The following is a 19,505-nucleotide window of genomic DNA, read 5'->3' as shown; positions in this document are numbered from 1 at the left end:
ACGGTTTGGCCGTGGCGAGGAAACAAAATTATGGCGAGAAACGTGAAACAGGAAGTGCGTTATAACTTCTGCATACATTAACTGATCTTGATGAAACTTCAGCAGTGTGATCGCTGTAAGAGGCCGATCACATGGATGTGACTATTGTGAGTCAAAGTTATAGCGCCACCAACTGGCAGCAGGAAGTGTGTCACTTTCTAAATGCTTTTGACAAAAGTGGGGGGGTTAGTTTTATCTACAGTAACAAAACTCGATATGTATATTGTACTCTTCGAGCCGGACAACTTTCTAATTTACCGTAATTAGCTACGACCAACAGGAAGTCAGATATTTTGGTTTGAATGTGGATTTCAGATTCTGAGTTTTTAGCTACTCCTCCTAAGTAGTTTATTTTATTCATGCCAAACTTTTTCAACATGATGAAAATACATTGAAGATGCTAAATTGTGAACAGATATTGAATATCTCAAACGGTTTTGCTATGGTTGAGGGATTCAAGTAATGTCAAAAAAAGAATCAGGGCATGTCTCATATCTTTCTAAAATGTAATTATACACCATTTATTTTTATATAAAATTATACAAATATTAGAACTAAACCCATTTTATTCCTTTTTTTCAATTTAAGAATTATTTTTAAGTTTAAAAACAGCCAGAATGGTTGTTTAGTCAAAAATAATAATAATCCAAATCATATATAGTGCTATACTGCCCTCTTGTGTTCAAAATCAGGTAGGCCTATTGAATTTATATATATTTATATATTAGGGATGTTACTATGGGAATATTTTCCCACCGGTTAATCAACGTGTGATTGTGTAAACCAATTGTGTAAACCTCCCGCTGGGGGGTTTAAAAACACTAACTTGAAAGCGAAAGTATAATATGGACGTCCGCACGGACATTGAAATGGTGGCGCTCGAATGAATTCCTATGGAAGTAGAAATTAACTAAACGTTCGCTCTGTTCTGCTCGCTCGTCGCCATGGACGCGCACCATTATGAATGCCAGTGCAGCCGCATACTTTTTAGTGTCACTAAAATTAGTGCAATTTCGGGGGCCGATTGCTTGAATTGTGAGTTCAATAGTCTATTATTTTTCACGGAAAACACAACAATAAAAGAGTACAATGACAGATTCGCTTAAATAGGCGTTTTTACATAAAATAGCCTATTCCGTCATCATCTTTTCAGTCAGCTCTTCACTCTCGTGATGAATGAAATTTGACTCCTGTTGCTGATATTTGCTGCAACTTTCGTTCAGCTCACAATTTAGTAAGCAAACACATTTCAAATGTGTTTTTATTTTATTTTTGTGTATGTCTGTGTATATGTATGTATATATATAAATATAGCTTATGTTTCAAATATGAGTTAATTAACAATCGTTGGAAAGAATGATACTTTTAAACATAACACTAAACCGTCATTAGGTGTCGCCAGGCGACCGTCTTAATGAGCGAGTCATTGATTCATTCGTTTGAACGACTGAGTCATTCATGAATGAGATAGATGTTTATGGATTGATTGGTCATTGAATCTTTGAGTCAACCGATTCGTTCAAAATGCTGAATCATTCAGTAATGAGAACGCGTTGCTGTGAGATGCGCGATGGTTCTGCTGTGATCTTTGTTTAACTATTTTCGCTGCTGAAACAGAAAAAAAGTCAATATTGCATGTAAAATGTAAGTGATTTGACTTGTGTGTGTGTGTGATTGTGTGTGTGATTGTGTCTGTTACAGTGATAAGAGTTTAACCCTTGTTAAACTTTAGGCCTTGTCTTTTTGGATATATATCTTTTTATATTAAAAAATAGTCATACAACCCATATATTTTAAATGTATTGTTTGCTTTAAATTACATTAAGATTGTATGTTTGGTAATTGAACCTGAATGAATTTTAAATGAATGTGCTATATTTCAGATCATATATTTGTTTTCCTTAAAATTTGAACTAACACTAACTTTATTCTCATCTGAATGATAGATTATTTATTTCTGTATAAAATAAAAACACATTTGATTTTTCTTTTTTAATCAATGTAGAATGTGTAACTGAAAAAATAAACAGATTAGGGCTCTGTTTGATGACAAGAAATGAAAACCAATGCGATATGATGAATGTCCAAAAGATGGCTCCCACAGACTGTTTTTAAATAGGATTGTTTGATATTTTTTGCTTTTAAACTGTGTGTGTGTGTGTGTGTGTAAGAGATTTTGGTTGGGTGACAGTTGTAGTTTACAGTTTGACAAGAGTTTATAGCTTGACAAAAGCACAATGTTGTGTTTTATTGCAAGTGTACACAAATATAAGTAAACACTTTGCAGTTTGAATAATGTCCTGTATGAACAAAAGGACGGAGTATGTTTTTATGTCTACATTGTTCAATTACGCCACACACACACACACAAACACACACACACACACACACACACACACACACACACACACACACACACACACACACACACACACACACACACACAAACACTATTTTTCTAATCAGATCAGGCAAGTAATATTCTGTCTTGTCTCTTAAAAAAACAATATATATATATTTATGTATATATATATATATATATATATATATATATGTGTGTGTGTGTGTGTGTGTGTGTTTGTGTGTGTATATATATAAATATAGCTGCGAGCAGCGATGAAAGGGCCAAAGCCGGCGGCACCGCCACCCCGGTTATAGCGCCACCAACTGGCAGCAGGAAGTCTGTCACTTTCAAAAAGCTTTGAAATCACCTGATTGCTTCAAACTTCACTACTATGATGTAAACACACGGCAGATGTAGACCTGGATGTAGACCTGACCTTTCAGAAGGTTGCTCTCGCATACTTTGTGGTTGATATGTGCCCTCAATGCACACTTTTGCAGAGCCCACACTGATACAAGCTCTACAGCACACTTCTTTTCGACAGTCAAAGCAGGGTTACGTTTTTGCACGTCGTGCACAATAACCCTAAAGGCACCAGGGTGGCGGTGCCACCGGCTTTATATATATATATATATATATATATATATATATATATATATAAATAAATAAATATAGCTGCGAGCAGCGATGAAGGGCCAAAGCCGGTGGTACCGCCACCCCGGTGCCTTTAGGTAACTAAAGGCACCGGGGTTGCGGTGCCACCGGCTTGGGCCCGTAATCGCTGCTCGCAGCTATATTTTCTAGTTATTATTGTACATTTTATATCGTGCAAATAAACTAAACTAAATGCTTCAAATGGAAGCCTATGGAGAGACTGGACAGCACAACAACAAGTGTGTTCACACCGAACGCGAATTAAATTATTTGCGCGAGTAGATTACATAAAAAAGTCAATGCAAAGACGCGAATAGACACATCATTCGCGCCGGGCGTTGCGAATGACGCGAATTGGGCGACGCGTTTGCCGCGAACGTCTTCCGCGCAAGTTGAAAAATTTGAACTCGAGCGGAACATTCAAGCGTCTAACTAGACGCGATATACGCGTATATAACGCTCTATTCGCGTTCGGTGTGAACACACCATAAGGGTGATACAGTACAATTCCTATGTATGTGTAAGCTACTTTTTTTTGTGCTATACAAATGGCAAATAAAACTTTGAACTGACGTAACTAACTATCAATAAAGTACTTTTTGGCGGAGCAAACCTCCACCCACAGGAATGAAAGGATTAGTTTACTTCAAAATGAAAATTCTGTCATCATTTAATCACCCTCAAGTTGTTTCAAACCTGAATGAATTCTGCTGAACACAAAAAAATATATATTTTGAAGAATGTCGGTAACAGTTGATGGACCCCGACTTCCATAGTGATTTTTTTTCCTATTATGGAAGTCAATGGGGTCCATCAACTGTCTGGTCATCGACATTCTTCAAAATATCTTCCTTTGTGTTCAGCAGAAGAAAGAAATTCATCCAGGTTTGAAACAACTTGAGGGTGAGTAAATGATGAATTTTCATTGGGACATTCTAAAACGCTTAACGTGAAAAACGCTTAACGTGGCTTACTGCACTAAGACAGTGATATTAAAAGACCAAACTCAGTACACATCATATTAATAAACCATACTATGTATAAAATAATAAGATGAGTCCAAAATATGAACGCAACGCGTTTAATTACACGTTAAGCATTTTCTTCCCATAGAAAACCGTTATAAGAAAACGCTTAACGTGGCTTACTGTACTAAGACAGTGATATTAAAAGACCAAACTCAGTACACATCATATTAATAAACCATACTATGTATAAAAAAATAAGATGAATCCAAAATATGAACGCAACGCGTTTAATTACACGTTAAGCATTTTCTTCCCATAGAAAACCGTTATAAGAAAACGCTTAACGTGGCTTACTGTACTAATGTAACGTGGCTTACTGAGTTTGGTCTTTTAATATCACTGTCTTAGTACAGTAAGCCACGTTAAGCGTTTTCTTATAACGGTTTTCTATGGGAAGAAAATGCTTAACGTGAAATTAAACGCGTTGCGTTCATATTTTGGACTCATCTTATTTTTTTATACATAGTATGGTTTATTAATATGATGTGTACTGAGTTTGGTCTTTTAATATCACTGTCTTAGTGCAGTAAGCCACGTTAAGCGTTTTCTTATAACGGTTTTCTATGGGAAGAAAATGCTTAACGTGAAATTAAACGCGTTGCGTTCATATTTTGGACTCATCTTATTTTTTTATACATAGTATGGTTTATTAATATGATGTGTACTGAGTTTGGTCTTTTAATATCACTGTCTTAGTACAGTAAGCCACGTTAAGCGTTTTCTTATAACGGTTTTCTATGGGAAGAAAATGCTTAACGTGAAATTAAACGCGTTGCGTTCATATTTTGGACTCATCTTATTATTTTATACATAGTATGGTTTATTAATATGATGTGTACTGAGTTTGGTCTTTTAATATCACTGTCTTAGTACAGTAAGCCACGTTAAGCGTTTTCTTATAACGGTTTTCTATGGGAAGAAAATGCTTAACGTGAAATTAAACGCGTTGCGTTCATATTTTGGACTCATCTTATTTTTTTATACATAGTATGGTTTATTAATATGATGTGTACTGAGTTTGGTCTTTTAATATCACTGTCTTAGTGCAGTAAGCCACGTTAAGCGTTTTTCACGTTAAGCGTTTTAGAATGTCCCTTTTCATTATGAAGTGAACAATTCCTTTAAGTATGTAACGCATAATCAGAAATTCATCCACCTTGAAATTAAGTCTTACTTCAAACTGACTTGCCCCATAGACTTCTATTGTAAGTGCATTAGTTATTATAGTTAACTAAATTTAAAAGTAGAACAATAATTACTTGAAATAAAATAAACAGAATCTCAATGATACTAAAATAACACTGATTACATACACATATATATATATTTTTTTTTTTTTTTATTGTAGGACGAGTCAAAATTATTTTCTGATTAAATGGATGCCTCAACCATTAAACAAAAGCTTTATTTAACTGGTAATATTCCTTTAACAGAAGCATTGACTAAACACTACAGCTGTAGGGTGCATCCTCGGGCACTAGGGGACAGTATGCTATGGAGGAAACTCTTCATTCATACAGCCCATACTTACAAGACTCTTATAGGGGACCATGCCCTACCAAAACAAAGATAAACATCACTAAAACATCAGTCATTGGAAACAGATTGTTAGTCTGGCCCTATTAGCGAATATAAAAAAGAAGCGAAAGCATTGAGTAAGGAAAGGAGGAGGAAACCAACAGAGATAAAGCAGAAACGATACTGAAATGGCGGTGAAACGTACATATAAAGAGGCAAACCTGTGCGTGAACAAGCGCATCGTTGAACAGCATGAACCAGTTGACGGAAAAACGTCCCGCGTTCTGAAGAGTCAAAGCCTTATTACTGCTCTCACAGATCAGCCGACGGGATGGTTTACGGAGAGAGTCCTGCGAAAAGAGGAGAACTCTTAATTAATAGCCCAACTTCGTTGCAGGAAGAGCACCTGGCTGTCTGGTGTGCATGAAACTGACAGGTAAAGTGCTTCTAAGGGCCTGAGACAACAGCAAGGTGACTCACGGTCATCTTCCCGGGAAAGCTCTTCCAGAAGTGGAGCGTGCACTCGGCTTCCTTCCTCCTCCTCTTCAGATGAAGAGCCATGGATTCATACTTTGAGCAGGCATCCTGCAGCTTCTGATAATCCACAGAACTCTGCCACACAGAGACGGAAATTACATTTATGTAATGATAGTGTTTTGATCATACTGCAGCTCTGCCAGTAATGTTATTTTTGAATAGAATGAAAATTTTCATTACACACATATAATTATTATTATTTGTTTTTATTTATTTTTCAGGTTGGTTCAGTTTATCATTTGATAACAAAATTAGTAACCTGACCAATCTGAATAAGTAAAAAAAAAAAAAAAGAAGTAAAAAAAAAATATATATATAATATATATATATATATATATATGTATTTATTTAAAAATACATATTTATATAAATAATTGACACTACCGTTCAAAAGTTTGGGGTCGGTACGATTTTAAATACTTTTAAAAGAATTCTCTTCTGCTAACCATGGCTGCGCTTAATTGATTAAAAATACAACAAAAATCAGTTATAGGATTAAATATTATTCCAGTGTAAATCAGCTGTTTTCTGTGTGAATATATAGTAAAGTGTAATTTATTCCTGTGATCAAAGCTGAATTTTCAGCATCACCAGTGTCAGTGTCTTCAGTGTCAAATGATCCTTCACAAATCAGTATAATATGAGGATTTGATGCTCAAGAAACATTTATTATTATTATCAATGTTGAAACAGTTGTTGGTCTGTCAGTTGTACAGTTTTTTTTTTTTTTTTTTTAGGATTCTTTGATGAATAGGAAGTTCAAAAGAACAGCATTTGTTTGAAATAGAATCTTTTGTAACATTATAAATGTCTTTACTGTCCTTGATAAATAAAAGTATTGATTTCTTTCCTCCAAAAAATACAAATAAAATTCTCACTGACCCAAAACTTTTGAACGGTAGTGTACATATATTAGTGCTGTCAAATCGATTAATCGCATCTAACATAAAAGTTTGTTTACATAACATATGTATGTGTATATATATATTATGTCTTTGTGTGTGTGTGTGTGTGTATATATACTGTACATACACATGCATACTCATATTTATACATATTTATGACTATGTATATATACACATACAAGCATTGCACACATAGACATAATATGTTATGTAAACAAAAACATATGTTAGATGAGATTGATCGTGATGAGATTAATTACGATTACTCGATTTGACAGCACTAATATATATATATATATATTTTTAATCGATTTGACAGCACTAATATATATATATATATTTTTTTTTTTCTTATTCAGGTTTGATGGGTTTATCATTTTGTATGCGTTTTATGAAAATGTTTATATTAGGTGATATTTTAATTTTATTTGTGGTTAATTTCAGCCAAAAGTGGTATTTTCTCAGTTGTATTAGTTGTTTATGAAGACGAATCAGAGCTAGGGAAACATTACAATGTTAACGTTACAAACATTACCACATTATGGTTTCATGCTGTAACAATAAAACATAAAAAATGGATGTGAAATGAAAGTTTTCCAGTGTTTCCAGTAAGTACCCACCACCTCATAGCAGGTAGCCAGTTTTAGCAGCAGTCGTCCATATTCGTGCAGGTGCTTTATGGGCAGGTAAAAGAGATGTGGCAGAACATCCGCTAACGGCAAACCCTCTTCAGAACATTCAGACAACCTCTGAACAACCTCTGCCCCTTTGCCAAACACATCACTTCAAAACAGAGTCAAACAGACAGATTATTAATACAATGTTAATCTAAAATCAATCTGCAATCATGTTAACTTTAGAGTTTTGCAGCAAGTGCTTTGGAAAGCATTTGGGACAGGGCATTACACACACATATACCACTCACTGGCAAGGTTTGACAAGGGCTAGAAACCCTCCCATGACTAAGAGATCACCCACAGCAGAACAGTACCTGCATGAGACAATAAGAAAGATAAGGGCATTAGGGCAAGAAGGGTACAACATTTTTGAGCAATACATTCCCATGATTTTTACAATCATTTGTTATTATAGAATAATGACTGTATAGAGAGACTGCAGCCAGAAAGAGTAACTACAACATTTGGCGGTCAAAGCTGTTCGTGGGCAGCCAATGAAGACCATTGGCATTATGCAAATTTGTTACAAACCTACATACTGTAGGTTCGTGCAAGTAAGACTGGAATTACTGACGACACGTTTCAGGCAGTTCAGAATCGGTTCTTTTTTATTTTTGGGAACAATACTGCATGAAAGGTAATATCTTATATATAATAAGCATAATAGGGGCACTATCATTTCAGTTACTTAAAACATTTTTTTTTAATAAAATTCTCCAGGTTTTCCAGGACCTTACACACTCAAAACTTGGCCGCACTGGGAAAACCCCTCAACTACAGATATCCGATTCTGGATCAAATCTCTGACTCTTAAAAAATAATGACTTTCAAAGAAAATCGAAACTTATGATCATCTTGAACAACGTAAAGTTCCAACTGAGGTTCTGTCTGATTAAAGACATTTGAGGATTTTTTTTTTCAATTATACATCATGTTAGAAGTATTAAATATGTAAAGCTGGAATATATTTCGTTTTAATTAGAAGTTAATTCAGTAAAGCTCTGAAGAGAAAATAACTTGCTGAAAACATCCTGAAACTCAGAAACACAACAGATTTACAGTAATCCGATTTCAAGATACTGTGTTTATCTGTCAGACTGCACTCAACAGGTGTCTTGTGCTCTGGCTCTTTCCAGTGGCGAAACAAACTTCATGTTATGTCCTCATTAATGAGCATGGGGTAACGAACAACATTCAACCTCCTACTCCATCCGCTGAGGTAACCACTTCATGACTTCAGATTCTTTAATCGTGTGTGTGTGCTCTATACTTGCTCTGAATATGTGTCCAGGAACAGATGTGCGTCGTCAAGAATAACAAGACCTCGGATGTCACGCGAACGCCGCAGGAAAGAGGTTAGAGAGGCCGAGTTTTGACCCGTGAGCTGAGACAGGCGACTCAGTCGTCCAATCAGATTTTGCAGGAGCCCTGCAGTGGACTGACCGAGGCCGGAGCTTAGCGAATCTAAAAAATAAAAAAATAAAAAAACATAACGTAAGACCTAAAAATCCCAAATGATTATTCAGACACACAGGACAGACATTTCTTGTTTTGGGCTTTATTTCTAAAAAAAAATTAGCAACATTTCTTATAATTCTGAACACAAATTCTTACAGTTTTAAGTATAACTGCATAATAAAAAAATTTTTTTATAAAAAAAGGCTTACAGATAGCCATCTTTAAATATCTACACAAACACCATATTATATTATAGTATATAGGTGTTAGTTTAGCATCATTAATATACTACTATAGTTTTTGTTAATATTTTGAATTAGATTATATTTTTATATTTTCACTTTAATTTTAGTTCAAAATAATAGAAATGTTTTGTATATTTGTAATTTGTATTATATTGTCTATACCTAGACTATTTAATAATTGTTATTTATTAGTTTGAGTTATTTTAGTACTTCAACTTTAAATGAAAATGAGAAATTTTGCCTTGTTTTTTTCATTTCATTTAACATTGGTTTCATTTCAAGTAACACAATTTTTGTAGGACTTTAAATTTAGTTAAAAATAATAACCTTGTTGCATACATCAAGAGATTGTAAATTATTTCATTCATTTCACTTTCACTGAATTAGACACACACGCACACACACACACACACACACACTGTCATACCCAGTTTGAGCAATGGCTGGAGCAGAAGACTCTTGATATTGCAGAGTTTGCAGTAATATTTCCTCTCTGCAGCCGCCAGCTCATGCAGACTAGCAATAAAACCCATTACATTACGATCCGTCAGCGCCGCACATGTCCATCCACCTGCACTCACACTGCTTACATAGCCCAACTACCACACACACACACACACACACACACACACACACACACACACACACACACACACACACACACACACACACACACACACACACACACACAATAAAAAGAGACATAAGTTATGTAAATAACAGTGATAACACATCATCAATGTACAGAATTTAAAGCACATAAATCTGAGAATATAGTTTATTATATACAATAGCAATTCGAAGTGATAGTGATGATGATGATGATGATGATAATGATGACAAAGGCTTGCTCACATTCATACAAAAGGGCAGCAGCACTGGTTGCTGTGTGTACTCTCCGGTCTGCTCCTCCTCCTCCGTTTGCTCCGCCACTTCTTTCACCTGCTGCCCGCTGTAGTACAGGATTGGCTGCATACAGTCTCCATCAGCCAATAAGAGAGTGTGTTGTTGCCCCGCCCCGATATCCCACACGCGAATCCCATCTGACAGCTGCCCAAAGACAAAAGAGGACAAACAAAGCAAAAGAGAACAAACAAAGCAAACAAGTCATGAATCAGTATGTTGTCAATGTCAACACAAATTTGGGCACTAGCAAGGGCCTTAATCCACTAAACATTGGAACACTGATGACTTGATTCACTGTTACATGATTGTGTAATTGTGCATTAAACCATCATTGGTAATTCAATAACATCAGGAACAATATCCTATTGGTCTAAATGGTTTTGTTTATCATGCATCTTCCTTGTAGATGTTATATAATACAGTGGTCTCATGAAATATGTACTCATCCTTCATTTTAAACGGTTTAAGTGAACAGCTGATACTCACTTGTTTTTACAGTGCATTGTGGGAATAGTTAGGTATTTAATGTTAAAGTGCACTCTTGGCAGTGTTCTGACTACTGAATTAGGTAGCTGACCAAGACTCATTCAAACAAACTGCATACATGTGTACACTAGATGTCTAAAGACTCACATTGCTGAAAGGTGTGCGCGAGTGTCAAACGTTTCTAACCTTGTCATACTTTCAGGGCAATATTCCCACACACACAGACCACAAAAAAAGGGCTTTTTAAAACAATTTAAAAACAATTTAATAACTGAATGGTATACCCTCATTTAAGTAAATGTGTGTTGTTATATCAATACAATGTTATAGAAATGATATGAGAAATAAAATGTATGAAAAATTTTAATTAATAAAATTTACAAATGGTTATAGAAATAAAATAAAATATAATATCAATATATATATATATATATATATATATATATATATATATATATATATATATATATATATATAATATCAATATATATACTAACTACACTACCGTTCAAAAGTTTGGGGTCGGTAAGATTTTCCTATGCTCACCAAGGCTGTTTTTATTTGCTCCAAAATACAGTAAAAGCTGTAAAAATATAAAATATTATTAATTGATTGTAAAATGTAATTTATTCCTGTGATGGTAAAGCTGAATTTTCAGCAGCAATTTCTCTAGTCTTCAGTGTCACATGATCCTTCAGAAAGCATTCTAATATGATGATTTGCTGTTCAAGAAACATTTTATTATTACCACAGTTGAAAACAGTTGTGCTGTTTACTATTTTTGTGGGAACATGATTTTTTTTAATTCAGGATTCTTTGATGAATAGAAATATCAAAAGAACAGCATTTAGCTGAAAATTTATTTGATAAATATCTTTATTTTCAATTTTGATCAATTTAAGACAATGCATCCTTGTTGAATTAAAGTATTACTGTCTTTCACTTTTGAATGTTAGTGAAGAAAATATAGATTATAAATGGACAAATATTACCTTTTTAATGAGCACCTGCATAAAATTTCCAAACCTTTTGATCCATTTCAAAATGTTATTCTCCCTGTTGTGATATTTTTCTGTGTTATGTGCATGTGTGCATATACCTTGGCTAAGTGAGGGAAGCTGGTGGGTGATTCCATGTGTCCCAGCTGCCCAGAAGTGTTGCATCCCCAGGAGAACACCTGCCATACACACACATTACAGGAGGATTACACTAATACACACATACCGCTCAAGAGAAAAGCCACAGATATGCAGGTGAAGTGTGTCACCTGTGATTGGGCGGTCAGGGCGAGAGAGTGATGAGCACCTGCGGCCACTCTCAACACCTCTTTACCATTCAGACTCTTTACACAGACGGGCTGCAGTCTGGAAAGAAAGAGGGAGAGAAATCACTACATTAGGTTCCTCTGTGATGCATATAATGAGGCTGTCCTCATTTTGGCAGAGCACATTGAATTTAAAGCCCTGGACTCTTATGTAATTCATGAGTTGTTAGGGAATACTGGAGCTCTTCATGCCAACCCTGATGAAGGACTCTGACCTGGGAAGGAGGTCACCATGTCCAAGCTGGCCCTCCTGGCCTCGGCCCCAGCTCCACACTTCTGTCTGCAACGAAGGCAGGTGGGCATCGGCCTCAGGTATGCCTCCTGGAGTGAGCGGGATGGCCCGTGCACGGGGGCGGCTCGTTCGCCGCAAAAGACGAGGAGACACTGAGAGAGTAGGAACGAGAGAGAGAGAATAAACAACAGAACATATTCAAAGAAATTTGGAACATCAATATACAGGGCCCTATCATACACCCGGCGCAATGCAGTGTTTTTTGCTAGTTTCAGCCCGACGCAGTTATCATTTTCACGTCCTGCGCCACGTAGTTTAATAGCAAATGCATTTGCGCCCATGGGCGTGCTGGTCTGAAAACGAGGTGCGTTCAGGCGCAATGTTGGCACGTTGCTATTTTGAGGCAACTGAAATAGACTGCGCCATTGACCAACAAAAACCTGGTCTAAAGTCAAAAGGCGCAATATTTTTTTGTTATTTAAAAAGCGCATTAGTAATGTGCGCCTATAGGCAGGTCCTCGAGCGTACACTCTGCTTATTACACACACAGGGACGCGCAGCAGCACACAAACATGCCAAATATTAAAAATAAAAAAAATTACAATGTAAAAAATGTTTATTGTGTACATAAAGATATGGTGGAATCTGGCCCGATGATCTGCTTGTGCACGTTTCCTCGCTAGAGAAGCGTTCAGTCTTTCCGCTTGCAAATTCCACCATGTAAATAGCGAATCCGCCATGGCGCGAGCACAACTGGCTTAAAGGGAATGGGAAATGACTCTACTCTCTTGCACGTTACACACAAAACACACCCATTACTCATTAAGAAAATAGGGACAACCGTTTTGGACCATGCGTCGAGCGCGCCGACCATTTTTCCCGTCGTTAAACTAGCAAAAGTGGATTCGAACTCGCCCTAAGTGCACTTGAGCCGTGTGCTTTAGACCATGAGCTTAGATCATTAAAATAGGGCCCTTAGAGGCAGAACACAGTCCACATCCAAACAAAGACAGATCATAAGAAAATCCAACTCATGTCAGATTGTTCCTCATAGAATATGCATTAGTTTGATTCTGCTATATGAACACAAACAAAGAGCATAGGGAAAATTCCCATGATTTATTTAACAGACAGACTAAGACCCACAGACTCGGCCAACTTCAGCTTAACTCTCTGTAAAACACACTCATATATACACGGTATGGCCAGGTGCACACACAAATAAACACACACAGACTGCTGTCATGCTGAGTTATGTTCCAGCCCCACTGGGGTCCATCTGTCACGCAGGAGGGGGCGAGGAGACGAGAAAAGGTGTGTATGTAGCAGGTAGCTGGACGCCATTGTCTTCTCTAGCCTGCGTATCATTTATAAACTCAAACAAACACACAACCAGGCTGAGGTACACTATTAAAAATAAAGGCTCTTTACTGGCATCGATGGTTCGCTGAAGAACCATGAACATTCATTTTCATTGTATAAAAGGTTCTTTACAGAGGAAAAGGGTTCTTTAGATTCTAAGAAGAAAAAGTTTCTGGAAAATGGAACTGTTCACTGAAAGGTTCTTTGGCGAAACCAAAATGGTTCTTCCCTCTTTTAGAAACTTAATTTTTAAGAGTGTGTCCTGGAGCCTCATTAGCAGATTGGTCCAAAATAAATTCTCATATCACAATCTTTAACTGTGTAAGTGTAAATCACTTTAAAAACATGCAAAGCACTAGAGCAGAAAGTTTCTGACATCTCTGGGAAGTTTTGATTACATAAATTAAAAGGGGGATTTATTAATGCATTTACAACCTGCTTGTTACTAAAAATCAGAAGGTCTACTTCTCGCTAAATTGAATCGCACAAAGTGTCAACAACATGACTTGGTCAAATTTCTCCCTAAACACAAGTATAAAAAATAAATTATATTTTAATTAAAACAATGAAGCAAGAATTTTCTGCATTATGCCATTTTTCTGAAAATTATGCACATTTTCACCCAAATTTAATTACTAATTAAAAAAAAAAAAAAATTGTCTTTAAACATATGCACTACGGTTCAAAAGTGTGGGGTCTGTAAGATTATTTATTGTTTTTAAAAGATGTCTTTATGCTGCTCACCGAACCTGCATTTATTTGCTTAAAATTCAAATAAAAAAATACAAATTACAATAACTGCTTTCTATTTTAATATGTTTTGAAATGTAATTTATTCCTCTGATGCAAAGCTGAATTTTCAGCATCATTACTCCAGTCTTCAGTGTCACATGATCCTTCAGAAATCATTCAAATATGCTGATTTGGTGAAACATTTTTGGTGAAAACAGTTGCACTTCTTAATGTTTTGGAGTTGTAATCTCTTTTTAATTTCAAGAAATTATTATACTGCCCTTTAATTTACTCTGTAGTCTGATTTCAATAAAAATAAACTTTGTGTTGAAGTATTTTTTAATTTCTATATTTGTAATTCCTATAGAATCTAATGAGAATAACTAAAGAAAATGAGAATTACAAAAACTGTCAAAAAAAAAAAAAACTAAAGTGATGTCAAATCTCTAGACGCATTACAGTAAAATGAATTTGGGTGTAAAATGTGCTTGATTAAATGTCATGAAAATGATTATAATCATAATGCAAATAGTTTTTATGCAAAATAAATGGAAAAAAAATGTCCTTTTCATTTTAAGCTAAAATTTGTTTCCGTGAGATTCACTAATAAATCTACTTCTAATCTAAACATTACGCTTTGTACAACTGCAACTACACATAAATACCTTCAGATGTTGTGTAGGATGCCCACACCGTCACCTCAAATGCTGCATTTTCTGTAACGATGGCAACAGCAATATATGGAAAACCTGTCCACAAGTGCCGTCGGTAGAAATTTGAAGGCAAAAAAAGCCATGCCATTAACAAACACATTACAGTACGCATAAGTTGCCCAATCTGTGATTTGGAGGGTTTTACTTTGAACTGAACGAACTAAGCCTTAACATACTGCACAGGATTAAGATTAAACATATTCAACTAATAAAAGAATACATTAGCAATCCTCCCTCTGGTTCACATGGGTCTAAAGAGAGGTACAGTCTCGTTACGCCCTCTGCACTCAGATGATTATAAAACCAGACCATTTTCTTTAAATATTTATGAAATTTGTTACGAAAAGGAATGGAGTTGTTAGTTATTCATAGCCTCTGCAGCAGAAAAGCCAAGCGTGCTGACGGAATAGCAAAATTCCGTAAGATTCTCGACAACTAGTCCATGCTCATGAAAACTCAAGCGTAGACACACATCCCCACACAGACTTACGGAGACGGTACACTGGGTGTAAGAGAAGGAGAGCGTGTGTACCCTGAGAGAGCAGGCCAGGCAGGGACAGGCGACGGCTAAGCTCCGCCTCCTCCTCTCGGATGTCCCCCAGGCTGGAGCTTTTCTTCCCCTGCATGGGCTCCTCCAGACGGAGTCTCTCCTCCACTCGCTCACGGCCCTCTCCTGGAGCCTGGAGCACAACAACTCTGGTCAAACACATCATTAGGGGTGTAACGGTACACAAACATGACGGTTCGGTAAGAACTTCAGTATTGAAGTATTCGATATTCGGTACAGCAGGGGTATTCGGTACAACAGCGGTATTCAGTACAGCACTCAAATGAAAAAAACATGTACATTTCACATGAGGCAGGTTGTGCATTAACTTCTCCAATTCATTATTGAAATATAATCATTTACACAGTTACAGTCATAACTTGTTTTTATAACAAATGTATTTAAACATATATTAAAATAATTAAGACATTACTAATGGGTAAAGTAAATATAATGAATATATAAGCTAATATAGTGCATATATCTAGTGAAATTCTCCCCTCTAGAGATCATTTCTCTAGTAGTGAACTAACATAGTTCAGTTAGTTCACTAGAGAAACGAAGACACTATATGACTTGCCTGAGGTAAATTTAATGCTACGCGAGATATTCTCAAGCTGTTTTATTGATGCCTTTCTGTGTTTGAAACAAGATTACAAGTAAACATATCTATGCAGAGATCATCTGTTCTCCTTCTTCTGTGCTTTTTCCTGTTGTGGTGGTTAGCAAACGGCGTTGCATTACCGTGCGCGTCCCTTCTGGATTGGAGTGTGGATTGCCTGTGACTGACTGTATTCGTCATCTGACTGTATGAACCGAACCGAATACATGTAGCCTACTGTAACTGTTACACCCCTAATCATCATCCTTCAGTTTCTTTCCAATAAAAGTGCCAAGTATGAAAATGACATAATTATTTAGAAAATGTATTGGTTTAATGTTTAAAGAGCGTGATTCTGGCATGTCAATGTAATGAACATTTAACATAAAATACACACTGGAAAATACACTTACCCAGTAACCAATGACTTTTCTCAGAGAGAGAGCTTCATATGTGGACACTACACGTTCCCCCACTGCAGAGGCACAGGACACCACCAAGTTGTTCAACGCAGAGCCCATTGGAGTCACAGACTGGGCGACCGGGATTAAGGGGTCAGAGGTGAAAGGATCAGCAGGGTCACTGGAGAGCTGTGATAGGACAGATATGAGCTGGACATGAGAGTTCTGAATTGCACATTTAGAAGAAATTGAACAGTTTGAATTACGATGGCTTGGGATGGTCGACTTGTTGGACAGGGATGGTCAGCTAGTATAACTAAATAAACTTAATTAATTTAATATTTGTTAAAAGGGAAGTTGTCAACTTCTCGGGGGGTTTAGCATGTTGACGAACTAACAGTTAAAATGACAAATTCTGTTCAAATCATTTACTCACCCCCATGTCATTCCAAACCTATATGACCATTTATTGGTAACCAAACAGTTTTAGTGACCACTGACTTCCATTGTATGGACAAAAAACACCGAGACATTTCTCACAGAAGATAGAAAGTCATACATTTTTGGAATGACATGTGGATGAGTAAATTATACATTTAAATTTTTGGGCCAACTATCCCTTTGACCATTTATAGTAGATCTGGATATAGAGATATAGACATGTAGTTGTACATGTACATTTCCATTTATTTTCATATTACCATTTAGATTACTTCTCCCTGACTTAAAGTTATTTTTTTTTAATTATAATTTAATAATACTGTTAAAAGTAATCTTCAACATAATCTCCATTTTTTTATACTGTACAATATATTATAATGTTGTAAAGCCCAAACTCACTTCTAAAATTTACAATTACCTATTTTAGTTTTTGGTGTTTATTTTTAACTAATTTAGACAAAATAGTATAACCAGTTATCAGTTATCAGTATCAGCTAGAATTTTAATACTGGTGCATTTACCCTATGCATTCTGTACAGCGAGCTAACTGCTATTTTCAAAATTATCTCACCATTTTAAGTGAAAAAGTTAATAAAATGTATGTAGAGAAATCCAACTAGGAGTGTTCATTTATCAACTTAATGTTTACTGGGCTTTAGGTACGTTTACATGTACTAGTCCAATCCGATTTCATATTCTGAATGTTCTGCTTATATAAACCCTAAACTTTTCAATGTGATTCACAGACCTGGAAAAAGCCACCGATATAATGTCACCAGAACCATGATATAATGCCTTGATTATCCCTAAAAGGAAAGCTGAAAATATGACAGAAGAGCTTTTTTTAGAAAAAAATGAGCAAATATTTAGTCTCCTCCACTGACCAGTTCATAACATGTTAATAAACATATGCAATTTCATACGAAGTAAAATGTATATAAATAGAGATCTTATTAAATAAAAGGACTATGGTCAACATACGCATCAAGCACTGCCTATGTGTGCGAGGTATTTTTAAATCTGATTGAGAAGAGTCCTATTCAAGGGTTTTATGATTAGCTTTTCCTAGTAATCAAATTATATCAGGTCTACACCACCCTTTTCGCTCCGATCGAGCTTTATCAGACCAATTAAGTTGTTTATATGAAGTATTTTCAAACCGATTGAGCCAACTAATGGATTATTTGGATGCATGTAAACGTAGCTACTGTTGTGCCAGAGACTAACCTGAGCAGAATGAAGTGTGCTGGGGGTCTTGGCGACGTGCTCTGCCAGGGCATGATCAGAAAGTCTTTTAAGATAGGCCTTCACAGCCTGCTCATCGGGGAATGGGGAGTACTTCCCCCCTGTGGCACGACAGCTGTCCGGCTCAAGGGTGCAGGACTCGGAGGCTTCCACACAAACCTCTTCATTTGCGACCGGAGCTTCATGTTCATTCGAGACTTCTATGGTTGGTTCTACAGGTTCTTGGCTAGACGCAGAAACCTGAATTTGGGGTTCAGAGGCAGGTGTGCTGTCAGGAAGAAGGGTAGATTCAGGGGTTGTGCTGGAGGTGGGTGATCTTGGAATCTGGGTGGATATGGATGGAACAGGTTCTGTAGGAGAGCTCTTGCCTTGTTTAACCTGTTCTGGGCTGCCCTCTAATGCAGACTTGGTCTCGCTGCTGTCAAGCTCAACACCTAGTGGACAGTGATGGCCATCAGAGATGATCACGTGGTCCTCTTTGTCAGTCATAGTGTACAGCAGCTGATGGCACTGACCGCACTTGTCTTGAGGGGGTTTTCGAGGCACCAGAGCCTCAGAACTTCGCACCACAGCCAGGCTGTGAGCGGCTCCACAGGCCACCTGCAACACGTGCCTTCCCGCCAGGGGCTCTACCTTCTGGGGCTTCCAGACAGGAAACGTGGAAGTGTTCAGGCCCAGCTGGCACCCGCTTCCCCAAGCCCAGACTTCATGCTTGGCTGAAAGAGCGAGAGTGTGCTGGTCCCCACATGCCACCTCCAGGATCTTCACCGTCTGAGGGGGTGTGGACTCAGAGTCGAGCACGCCCACAGGGGTGGGGTTAGGGATAACAGAGAGTCCCAAAAGGCCACACTGGCCATGAGCGTTTTCTCCCCACATGTGCACGCCTCCATCCTCCGTTACTACTCCACTGTGGGCGGAGCCAGCAGCCACAAAAACAACATGTTGTTCGCTAAGCACTGCCTCCAAAACGGGCTCAGTCACTACTGATGATGTTTGGTTCTGTTTCCAAGGCAACTCACCAAAACTGTAGACTTGTCCCCCTAAATATAGTATAGAAATGATTACATATCTGGATATGCAAAATCATTGCAAAATGTATGAGAAGCAATA

At 36.9% G+C, this 19,505-nt stretch overlaps 1 protein-coding gene across 6 annotated transcripts in view; it reads right to left on the bottom strand.

Annotated features, from left to right (window-relative positions):
• als2b (alsin Rho guanine nucleotide exchange factor ALS2 b) overlaps positions 1 to 19,505 on the bottom strand; it is a 97,202-nt gene that overhangs the window by 75,275 nt on the left and 2,422 nt on the right. The window contains exons 4-18 of one of the 6 annotated variants that reach the window (XM_056267052.1): positions 18,378 to 19,435; positions 16,722 to 16,898; positions 15,651 to 15,840; positions 15,113 to 15,163; positions 12,337 to 12,505; positions 12,065 to 12,161; positions 11,897 to 11,974; positions 10,261 to 10,455; positions 9,833 to 10,004; positions 8,977 to 9,166; positions 7,951 to 8,016; positions 7,646 to 7,808; positions 6,064 to 6,195; positions 5,805 to 5,933; positions 5,597 to 5,620 (exon numbers count right to left, since the gene is read on the bottom strand). In XM_056267052.1, coding sequence (XP_056123027.1) covers positions 5,597 to 5,620; positions 5,805 to 5,933; positions 6,064 to 6,195; positions 7,646 to 7,808; positions 7,951 to 8,016; positions 8,977 to 9,166; positions 9,833 to 10,004; positions 10,261 to 10,455; positions 11,897 to 11,974; positions 12,065 to 12,161; positions 12,337 to 12,505; positions 15,113 to 15,163; positions 15,651 to 15,840; positions 16,722 to 16,898; positions 18,378 to 19,435 — 2,891 coding nt within the window. The remainder of the gene's footprint in view (positions 1 to 5,596; positions 5,621 to 5,804; positions 5,934 to 6,063; positions 6,196 to 7,645; positions 7,809 to 7,950; positions 8,017 to 8,976; positions 9,167 to 9,832; positions 10,005 to 10,260; positions 10,456 to 11,896; positions 11,975 to 12,064; positions 12,162 to 12,336; positions 12,506 to 15,112; positions 15,164 to 15,650; positions 15,841 to 16,721; positions 16,899 to 18,377; positions 19,436 to 19,505) is intronic. The other 5 variants (XM_056267054.1, XM_056267053.1, XM_056267055.1 and 2 more) reach the window with 5 other exon arrangements.

This window comes from Rhinichthys klamathensis, unplaced genomic scaffold, assembly GCF_029890125.1.
Source record: "Rhinichthys klamathensis goyatoka isolate OS25496 unplaced genomic scaffold, OSU_Roscu_1.1 h1tg000254l_1, whole genome shotgun sequence".
NCBI lineage: Eukaryota > Metazoa > Chordata > Actinopteri > Cypriniformes > Leuciscidae > Rhinichthys > Rhinichthys klamathensis.
The sequence above is the reverse complement of the archived record's forward strand: the minus strand, read 5'-3'. Positions and strand labels throughout refer to the sequence as shown.